Raw genomic sequence first — 10,981 nt, forward strand, 5'->3', positions numbered from 1 at the left:
TTTTTTTAAGATTTGTTTGTTTATACATAGAATAACTGGTGTGTAGGGCCTCCCCAGTGGCATAGCAGGTTAAGTGCAGCGCTGTGAAGCTGTCCACAGCCTCTGCAGCACAGGTTCGATTCCCAGCTGGCCAGGGAGATTCCCAGATGGTGCGGCAGACTTCTCCTGTCTCGCCCACTGCTCTTCTCAGCAGTACTTTCTGTCCGTCTGCCTGCTTTGCTCCCCACTCTGCCTGTGGTGAATCCTATCACCCTCCCATGCCTCTGGCCTGTACCCCAGCTCTTGTATAAATAAAATAAACCTTAAAAAAAAAAAGAACTAGGATGTAGGCTTTAGGTGGGGCGTGGAGTGAGGATGCACCAGAGACAGAGTGGGGAGCAGAACAGTTGGATCTACTGAAATGCACTGCTAAGGGGGGCAGCTGTTGAGACAGTGGTCTTCTGTGCCACATGTGGGTTAGCTCACTGGCCAGGGTTGAACTCAGGCCATAGCAGTGATAGCATGATAGCGCTGAGACTAAACCCCTACGACACCGGGGGGACCAGAAGAAATTTTTTATTTTATTTATTTTTTTTTCCCCCCAGAGAAAAAGAATGCCACTCAATAATGAAAGGATTACATTTCACTAGGCTAGAAGCTGGAACCGGAGTTATAGAGAGGACGTTATACTACTACTAAAATCTCAGTACTGTGATTTGTTCAGATTTTTTCAACTTAATGTTAAGTGTAAAACCCCATTATGTGTTAGATCTAATAGTGAAGTTAGCTAAAGTTGAGTCACAGGTCACAAACTGAACAGTTCACACATAGTCATAGTACTGGAGTAATTTTTAGTATTCTGAGAAGACTGTTCAGCATACGTACCAATTTTCAGTACATGTGCTCTTTGACAGAAAATGTATCTTACGAAACTTTTCATGTTCAAGGATAAATATACAAAGAATTTACACCACAGCATTATAACATGGTGAAAGCTTGAAACAACCTGCATCACTATAAAATAGGAAGAAGAGTTAAATATTGTTAATAAGCTGTTTTTTTAAAGATTTATTTATTTATGCATACCCAAACTGGGGTACAGGCCAGAGGTGTGGGGAGTGAGAGGATTCACCAGAGACAGCAGGGAACAAAATAGGTGGACTGACTGAAATACACTGCTGAGGGGAGCAGCCGGCAAGAAAGGAGAGGTCTGCTGTGCCATGTAGGTAGCTCCCTGGCTGGCTGGGAATTGAACTCATGCTGCAGAGGTTGTGGATAGCTTCACAGTGCTGCGTTCAACTGCCTGCTCCACCAGGGAGGCCCAGACTACTTTTAAATGTAGCTAACTTGGTGGGACTCTTACCTAGCCTAGTTACACAAGATGTCTTTCGTGGCTTTGGAAGGCGAGGGGGTAGAGACAAAAGGTGTCTAGAGAACATGTAGTCCATTTCCTTGAGACTCACCCAGCAATACACAGGGAGCTTATGCGCTTCTTTGCTGTCAGCCTGCCCAACTACTTATGACCAAGATCTACTGGGAAAGAATGCCTGCTCTCGTTAGTACTAAAGACACAAGAGTGAGAAGGGGGAACCTCATTCATCTTAATTCCTGAGGGCTTATTCCCTGAATGTCAAGGTTTTCTCCTCTCCCCAAAATCAGGCAACTCTCCTTTTTAGCCTTTGGTTCCAAACCTTTCCTGTGTCAACACCCTCTTTTATTGTAAACATATCCTTTGCTCCTTCCATGGACTCCTATGATTTGAAAGATTTTGTCTGCCAACCTGCCAAATGCTAGCATGGTAATTTTTCCCTTTACCAATTAACAAAACCTTGCATAACTAAATTAAATCCTCAATTAATGTTCTTGGAAATTTTTACTTTAATGAAAGCAGCAGGTCCCTGAAAAATCGTTTTGCTTAAAGTCAGCTGGGATTGTTATTTTTTTCATCATTGTAAGGAAACAGTGTCATTTTATGACCAGCTGTTAACACTACAATCAGTGCCCTAGAGGTATGTCCTCAGAGTGCTTTCTGTATGTCAGGCGCTGTGTGAAACATTTCCCATGAATAACTTAATTTTCAAAACGAACCCACGAGGTGGTTTTTATCTACGTTTTACAGAAAGGGAAATTGAGAATATTTTTAAGGTCATATTGTAAGTGGCAGAATGGCATGTAGGTGGTTTCCAACTTTGCATGCTTTTTTTTTTTTAACTTTTTTTTAACTTTGCATGCTTTGACTTAAAATTTTTCACCTTTACAATGGTGTGGAAATGATACACATTCAGTAGAAATGGAATTGTGAATTCTGATCATTTCTCAGGCTATAGCTGTGTTGTATGCTATTTTCTTGTGGTGCTGGGTGGCAGCAGCAAGCTACAGCTGCGTTGTCATGAGGGCAGACAGCTCTATAGACCTTTCAGTACAGTAGTCAGTAAAGTACATAAGCTTTCAACAATTTATTGCAAATAGGGTTTCTGTTCACTGTTTTAGTCTTAACTGCAGGATAAAGTCTTCAGAGTACATTTAAAGTAGGCTAAGCAAAGCTATAATGTTTATAGTATGTAGTTCTGGTGTATTATATGCATTTTCAACTTAGGATACATTCAACATAAAATTTATCTGGATGTAATCCCATCGTAGTGGAAGGAGATTTGTATATCAGAAGTATATGAAAATGGGGCCTCTCCAGTGGCACAGCGGGTTGAGCGCCACACTGTGAAGCTCTCCCCAGCCTCTGCAGCATGGTGTTCGATTCCCAGCCGGCCAGGGAGCTACCCACATGGCGCAGCAGACCTCTCCTGCCTCCCCCGCTGCTCCCCTCAGCAATGTCTTCGGTACATCTTCCTATTCTGATCCCCACTCTGTCTCTGGTGAATCCTCTCACCCTCCCTCACCTCTGATCTCTACCCCAGTTCTTGTTTAAATAAATAAATCTTTTTTTATTTTTAAGGAGTATATGAAAATGCATACAAAATGACCTGGGAGATTACTTATGGCTGATGGGAGTGATGAAGAGCTTTCAATTTTTACACATTTATATTATTTGAACTTTAAACAAGCATATATAATACTTCTGTGGTTTTTGGAAACAAAATTTCTCAAATAGATTTTATGCTACCACGTCCTTAGTCTAAAACTTTCCTCAAAATTTAAAGGTAAATTGGAACTCCAAAGTCAATTTCTAGATGAAAACTATCCCTTTTGTCTCATTCGCTCAAAATTTGTAAGACTCAGAGGTAAGGTATCTGGCATGGAATTAGTATAGTGTAGCTCATCAGACAATTATCGCTATCCATGTTCCTCCCTTTTCTTTGCTTTTTAATTTTTTTTTCTCCTTCATTTTTTAACACCTCTATGTACCATTAGAGCAAACACCTTTTTTTTTCTTTTCTTTTTTCTTTATTTGTTAGCGGTGCCCCTGGGGCATTGCCAGTTTCTTTCAGTGACCCGAAGGAATAAAATCTCTATAGTGGGCCTCCCCGGTGGCGCAGCGGTTGAGCACTGGGTTGCGAAGCTGCCTGCAGCCTCTGCAGCGCCGGTTCGATCCCCGGCTGCTCCCCGGCCACTGGAGGAGGGTCCCACATGGTGCTCAGACCTCTCCTGCCGCCCGCTGCTCCCCTCAGCAGTGTGCTTTGGTCCTTCTGCCTGCTCTGCTCCCCGCTCTGGCTCTGGTGAATTCTCTACCCTCCAACACTTCTGATGGTACCCAGTGCTTGTATAAATTAAATAAATAAATAAATAAATAAATAAATCTTTAAAAAAAAATCTCTATAGTGAAGTGTGTTTTGTCTGGATATCCTAAAATTAATTGGATATTGGATCAGCACCCATTACTTAGGCTAAGGTAAGCAGTCTTCCGGTAAACAGTCTTCCAAATACTTGTGCTCTTAAGAGAGTTGATCAGACTTGTGTTAGTATGCAGTCATAGAATATATCACCTACTTTGGACTTTGTCTCCACGTATTGTGACTCTGGCAAAACATTCTTCTCATATGCTATAAGACACAAAAAGCTTCATATCTACTACTTGCTGTGTTTCTTTCAGTAGGGGAATCCCTTCTCCGTACCTCTGATTGTCAGTTTAAAAGTGTTTCCTATCTGGAAGGGATAGTACTCAGTGAAATAAGCCCAGAAAGGAAAATAAAAATACTGGATGGTCTCACTTATAACAGGAATTTAGAAAACCTAAATAAGGGACCAGGAAAAAGACTAATTATAATAAAGTAAAAATCAACAAGCCACTGTAAACCAGAAACATACTATAGGGGATGGGGGGAGGAAGGACTAGGATCAAAACAAGGGGGGGTAGGAATTGTGTGGGGACTATAACCAAAATGAAAATGCATACATTATGCAAAAATGAAAAATGATGCAAAAAGTATATAAAATTTTAAAAAAAAGTGTTTCTTCCCTTTGCATTATGGAGGTATGGGGAAATTATATACCTGTCACAGGGAAGTTAGTCAGCTATATCACAAATACGGTGTTTATTTTCCTCTGTTCTTTTTGTCCTCTCAGCTTCCCATTGACCGAGGTGGAGGTGAAGGAAAGGCCATGTACATTGACACCGAGGGTACCTTTAGGCCAGAACGACTACTAGCAGTGGCTGAGAGGTAGGTTACTGCACTAGGCAAAATATCGTTACAGCCACCACTTTAGTGATTGCCATGGTCATTGTCTGAAGAGTGTCTATTTTATTGTTCCATATTCCGAAGTTGTATGTAGTTCAAAAGAATCACCTTCTTCAGTAGAAAAAAAGCGTTCTTCAGTCATAGATCTTTGAGTTGCTGTCAGACTAGACAATAAACAAGATCCAGTTAGTTGCTGTCTTCCAGAGAAACACTATTTTCAAAGACACAGACAGATTGAAAGTAAAAGGATGGAGGGACCTCCCTGGTGACACAAGGGGTTAAGATGCAGCACTATGAAGCTATCCGCAGCCACTGCAGCATGAGTTCAATCCCTGGCCAATGAGCTACCCACATAGTGCAGCAGACCTCTCCTGTCTCACCTGCTGCTCCCCTCAGCAGTGGATTTCAGTGGATCAGCCCGTTCTGCTCCCCACTGTGTCCCTGGGGACACAATCCTTTTTTTTTTTCCCCTTAAAGAATTATTTATTTATTTATACAAGCACTGGGTACAGTCAGAAGTGTGGGAGGGTGAGAGAATTCACCAGAGCCAGAGCGGGGAACAGAATAGGCAGACTGACAAAGTACACTGCTGAGAGGAGCAGTGGGCGACAGGAGAGGTCTGCGCGCCACGTGGGACCCTCGCCGGTGGCCAGGGATCGAACCGGTGCTGCAGAGGCTGCGGGCAGCTTCGCAGCCCAGCACTCAACCACTGCACCACCAGGAGAGGCCCCCTGGTCAATCCTTTCAACCAACCCTCCGCATCTCTGGCCAGTACTCCAGTTCTCGTATGCATAAAGAAATCTTTTTTTTTTTTTTAAATGGAAATGATGTGGAAAAACTGGAATGCTAGTATATTGCTGTTGAGAATGTAAAACTATGCAGTTGCTTTGGACAACATAAACATAAATTTATCTTTTGACCATGCAGTTTTATTGTGGTTATATGCCACATGATATGAAAACATGTCTACATAGAGATTTGTATGTGGAAATTTATAGTGTTACTTGTTAGTGCCAAACTGGAAACAACACAATTGTCCAATTGATGAATGAATAAATATTTGTAGAATACTACTCAACAGTAAAATGGAATGAAGTACCTGTTACAAAATGGATGAATCTCAAAAACATGATGATAGGAGCTAGACACAAATACTTAGGATTCCGTTTAAGTGAAGTTTCCAGAAAGAAACATCTATAGACACAGTTGATCAGTGGTTTTGGAGGCTTGGAGTAAGAACAGAAAGTAACTCCAACTAGACTTGAGATCCTTTTTTTGGATAATAGAAATGTCCTAAAATTGAATTGTGATCATGGTTGTAAACTGTAAATTTACTTTTATGGCATATAAATTAGACCTCAGTAAAAAGATACTCTAGGTTGAGAATTTTGAAGCTGGTTTTTTTTTTTTTTCCCCCAAAAGATTTATTTATGCATACAAGAACTGGGGTACAGGCTAGAGGTGTGCGAGGGTGAGAGGATTCACCAGAGACAATGTGGGGAACAGAAACACACTGCTGAGGGAAGCAGCAGGTGAGACAGGAGAGGTCTGCTGCGCCATGTGGGTCAGCTTCTTGGCGGGGCATGGAATTTGTGCTGCAGTGGCTGCTGATAGCTTCATAGTGCTGTGACTTAACCCTTTGCGCTACCAGGGAGGCCCCCTGATCTTAATTTTCTGCAGGTGAGTATACTAAACTGTATTTCACTCCCAAAGTTGTTTTTGGTATTCTTAACAGAAAACACACTGTTAAGTAAAATATACTGTTTTAGTAGTTGAAGAGTTTTCTTTTAGACAAAGTCATCAAGATTTTGTCCAGTCCGTAAGTAAGGAGTGCTCAGGTAGAATAGATGAGATAGTAGAATGTAGGCTATGAAGACAGGGACTTTGTTTTGATCACTTACTGTATGTAGCCTCAAGCACTAGACCAGGTTATTCAGTATTTGTTAGTGAATGAAGGAATATTAATTAGAGACATGTTTATGAATATGTCAACTAAAAGAAAACTGTTTAAATGTAAATTTCTTCAATACATTTTAATTACTTCTGCCTATGCAGGAAATTTTTAATAATTTCTGTTCCAAATTACAGGTGTTTCTTAAGCAAATACCTAATTTTTCCTGCACAACAGTACCCTCACTGATTAATTTTTGCCATGCCCTGTTTAAACATATTAACTTGTGACCTTTTTTTTTAACAAGGTCTCCAGATGATTTGGATTTTTTTTTTTTAAAGACTTTATTTTTGCGTAGAAGAACTTGGGTGTAGGCCAGAGGTGCGGAGATAGTGGTGAGAATATTCACCAGAGGCAGAGTGGGGAGCAGAACAGGCAGACTGACTGAAATACACTGCTGAGGGGAGCAGTGGGCTAAACAGGAAAGATCTGAGCGCCACGTAAGTTAGCTCTCTGACCAGGGGTTCAGTGCAGGCTGTGTTGCACTGGGCCTTCTCAGTGGTGGTCTACCTGAGACTTAACCCCGAGGCCACCAGGGAGGCCTCTGATCTGGATTCTTGCTGAACTTTAAGAACTGTGACTATAATTGCTAGTTACGATGTGACCACCTTTTGTGAAAGTTTTAACTTAAGTACTATGAAAAAGAGAATGATAGACACCCCTTGCAACTATACAGCAGATGTAAACATTAAGAACTAAATATTGTAATTTAAGTCTGGTTTCGACCTAAGAATTTTTTTTTAACTAGGTATTCTAGATTTATTTTTATTTTTTTAAGATTTATTTATTTATTTATTTGCACAAGCACTGGGTACAGTCAGAAGTGCGGGAGGGTGAGAGGATTCACCAGAGCGGGGAGCAGAACAGGCAGAAGGACTGAAGTACACTGTTGAGGGGAGCAGCGGGCGCGGCAGGAGAGATTTTCGCGCCATGTGGGACCCTCACTGGTGGCCGGGGATCGAACCGGCGCTGCCAAGGCTGCAGGCAGCTTTGCGGCCCAGCGCTCAACCGCTGCGCCACCACGGGAGGCCCTCTAGATTATTCTTAATTAAGTTCTGGAAATACTATGAGAGCCTGCTTATAGCCAACCTATTTTTTCCAAATTATGGGTATTGAAAATTCCTTGTGCTACCTCAGTTGTGACAGCATCCAGATATTCCTGCTTGTAAAAGTCAGTTTGTTCCCCCCCCCCCAGCCCACCCCTGTAAACTATGTTCTGATAACAAAAGATAATCTCTCTTCCTGACAGATTATATCAAAGTTTCTTGAGATAAGGCTTAACATTTGTGTCTAGGCCTAAAAGATCTTGAATCTTGCAGCCATGATTTAATATAGAAAATTTTATCTCCTATTCTCACTTTATTTTGTCAGGATCCCAAAATGAAACTGCATCATATCTTTATCCTCACCCCCAAATTTAACTATTCATCATCAAGCCGCTTAATTCCATGCTGAACATTCATTTGTGTTAATAAGAATAATTGGTAAAATGTCCAGGAAAGTACAATGACTGTTACTACCTACATGAAGAATCCATTATTTAAAGTGGGAAATACAATTGGCTAGGGTGTGGCGTCTATGATATTGCGGGTAGCTTATTGCAGTGTTATTTCAAGTGCTAAAATGTTTTTTTCTTATTATTATTTTGGGAGGAAAAAGTATTTACCTAAAGCTAAGTCTTAAAAAAAATAGATTTGAGGGCCTCCCCTGGTGGCGCAGCAGTTGAACGCTGGGCTGCAAGGCTGCCCGCAGTCTCTGCATCACCGGTTCGATCCCTGGCCACCGGCGAGGGTCCCACGTGGCACGCAGACCTCTCCTCCCAAGCCCGCTGCTCCCCTCAGCAGTGTATTTCGGTCCATGCCTGTTCTGTTCTCCGCTCTGGCTATGGTGAATTCTCTCACCTTTCCGCGCTTCTGACTGTAGCCAGTGCTTGTATAAATAAATCTTTTAAAAAAAATAGATTTGACACAGTGTATAACTTAGGTAAAGATCAGTGTCTACTAAATGATTGATAGAAACATAAACATAGAAACTTGGTTCTCAAAGAAATACAACGCACTTATTTTATTTAAACGAATTATGAATTATGTCAGTGACTAAGTATTATACTTTGGAAATTTAGCGATTTTGGGTGACTTTAACCCAAGTAATATTTTGATATTAAAGTGATGGTACACGATTTTCTTTTGTTCGGTTTGTGGATAATAGCTTATTCAGAAACATTTATTGAGAATTTACTAGGTGTAAAAGATGTTCTAGGTGGAGATGCTGGTGTAGTCTTTCCTCAAGGAACTGCAGGGTGACTTCTCATAAGTGCCTAAATCCAGTTTTCTGGAAGTGCAGAAGAGGAAAAATCACATATATTTGAGAGGTCCAGGGAACTTTTTATATAAGGGCTGGCACTTAGTTGGGTCTTGATTGGTGGATATATCCTTGAAGAAATGGGGTCCCATTAAAGTGCAGTCATGTCTTAGTGGTAGTCACAAAGGTGAGATTTCTAGAAAAATGGGAGGTATCTTCTGCCTTTTTAAAATGCAAAAGCAAAATTCACTGTTGAGGTATAAGGTGAATTAAAGTATCACTCATTTAACCCTATTAGATACAGATCACTTATTCTACCTTTCTAGTAATGAAAGAAAAGTACAGGAAAGAAAAAAGTTTAGAAGAAATAAAAGATGCTTATTTACTGCTCTTGAATACCTTAAAATGTCAAGTCCATAGGTTTTGCTCCTGTATAACAAGTTTATATGAATTTGTTTCATATAAACAATTTTTCTGTAAGAGATCCATTATTTTTGTTTCAGTCCCAATTCTTTCATGAGACCCTTAGTTTCTCCAGAAGTTTCCTTGTATTTAGAAATTTCTAATTCTAGTTCAGGAATGCCAGGTAGAGCTACTCCAAAATGGTTGATGCTGTCACCTCTCTAAATACTGTGTGTCTGGTCTTCCTAGTAGAAAGGGAATTATATTCGTTAGCCCTGATACCATTTTTCACCTGCCCATCCAGGTAATTTCATTGTTAAAAAAGAATTTCTCATCTCTTGAGTTCTATGTGCGGGCTAAAAATGTTCTCTTCCTCTCTTCCAAGATATGGCCTCTCTGGCAGTGATGTCCTGGATAATGTAGCCTATGCGCGAGGGTTCAACACAGATCACCAGACCCAGCTTCTTTATCAGGCATCAGCCATGATGGTGGAGTCCAGGTACGTGCACTGTAGAAGGCACTGTCTGTTCCCAGAGCCATTTGGCCAAACTCATACCAGCTTGGAGTAGAGCTGGGAAGACTGATGTTTTAGTTCCTATGTTGACATTCTTGTTTTGTGGTTTTATGTCCTGTCACTGTTTAAAAAATGAAGCCATTCAACCATAAGGAAAGACAAAGTGTGGCCAATTACAATGACGTGGAGGAGCTGGAGGGAATTCTGCATAGTGACATTTACATAGCAGATGATTGGACAAAGTTAAATACAGAAAGTAGCAGACATTAGTAAACGTTCTAAGGGCTCTGAGGTTAGCAAGGAAGCAGGAGGGAGAAGGGACACGGGGATTTAAAAAAAGCCATAAGCCACGTGAACTTGTGGGAGGTGTTATGTTGTTTTGTGGTGCCTTAGACATGAATGTCATACAGATATTTTAACATTTATATACAGGTATAAATATGAAAATTTGGGGGTAGTGAAAAGAATAGAAGCGGATATAAAGTGGAAGTAGACTTCAGTAAGAGCCCTTTTCCCTGTAGGTATGCACTGCTAATTGTGGACAGTGCCACTGCCCTCTACAGAACAGACTATTCCGGTCGAGGTGAGCTCTCAGCCAGGCAGATGCACTTGGCCAGGTTTCTGCGGATGCTTCTCCGACTTGCTGATGAGGTAGGCTACAGGGCAGGGTGAGGGAATCCCCACTTTCAGGGACCACAAATTCTAGGCGTCTTGCTAGGAGACCAAGCAGGACATCATGACTTGAAATCACCAAGATAACAGATAGGAGGAGAAATAGTCAGTTATCACTTTGTGGGGGTGAAGGTGGCAGCAGTAAGGTCTTTGGACTGTCTGCAGCCACAGAATAATGACATCTGTCCTCTCCCCCACCAGTTTGGTGTTGCAGTGGTCATCACTAACCAGGTGGTAGCCCAGGTGGATGGAGCAGCCATGTTTGCTGCAGATCCTAAAAAACCTATTGGAGGAAATATCATTGCACATGCCTCAACAACAAGGTAAAAACGATGGGATAAATGTCTTTATTTTGGAATGTCATTGACTGTGAAGTAGATGCAAAGATGTAACATTTCCATTTTAAATCCCGTTAATGCTACTATTAGATAGGAGCTAAATCTAATTGTCATGCTGTGGCTAGTCCAGCTATTTGCTTTTAGTTCAAAAAGGAATTAAAAGCCCTCAGATGGAGAAGAGTGAATATGAAGA

At 41.2% G+C, this 10,981-nt stretch overlaps 1 protein-coding gene across 4 annotated transcripts in view; it reads left to right on the plus strand.

The window, feature by feature from the left end:
- RAD51 (RAD51 recombinase) overlaps positions 1 to 10,981 on the plus strand; it is a 36,235-nt gene that overhangs the window by 23,341 nt on the left and 1,913 nt on the right. For all 4 annotated transcript variants that reach the window (XM_037502227.2, XM_037502225.2, XM_037502223.2 and 1 more), the window contains 4 exons: positions 4,498 to 4,592; positions 9,650 to 9,763; positions 10,300 to 10,429; positions 10,652 to 10,773. In XM_037502227.2, coding sequence (XP_037358124.1) covers positions 4,498 to 4,592; positions 9,650 to 9,763; positions 10,300 to 10,429; positions 10,652 to 10,773 — 461 coding nt within the window. The remainder of the gene's footprint in view (positions 1 to 4,497; positions 4,593 to 9,649; positions 9,764 to 10,299; positions 10,430 to 10,651; positions 10,774 to 10,981) is intronic.

This window comes from Talpa occidentalis, unplaced genomic scaffold (assembly GCF_014898055.3).
Source record: "Talpa occidentalis isolate TD23 unplaced genomic scaffold, MPIMG_talOcc4v2.1 talOcc4.11, whole genome shotgun sequence".
Lineage (NCBI taxonomy): Eukaryota > Metazoa > Chordata > Mammalia > Eulipotyphla > Talpidae > Talpa > Talpa occidentalis.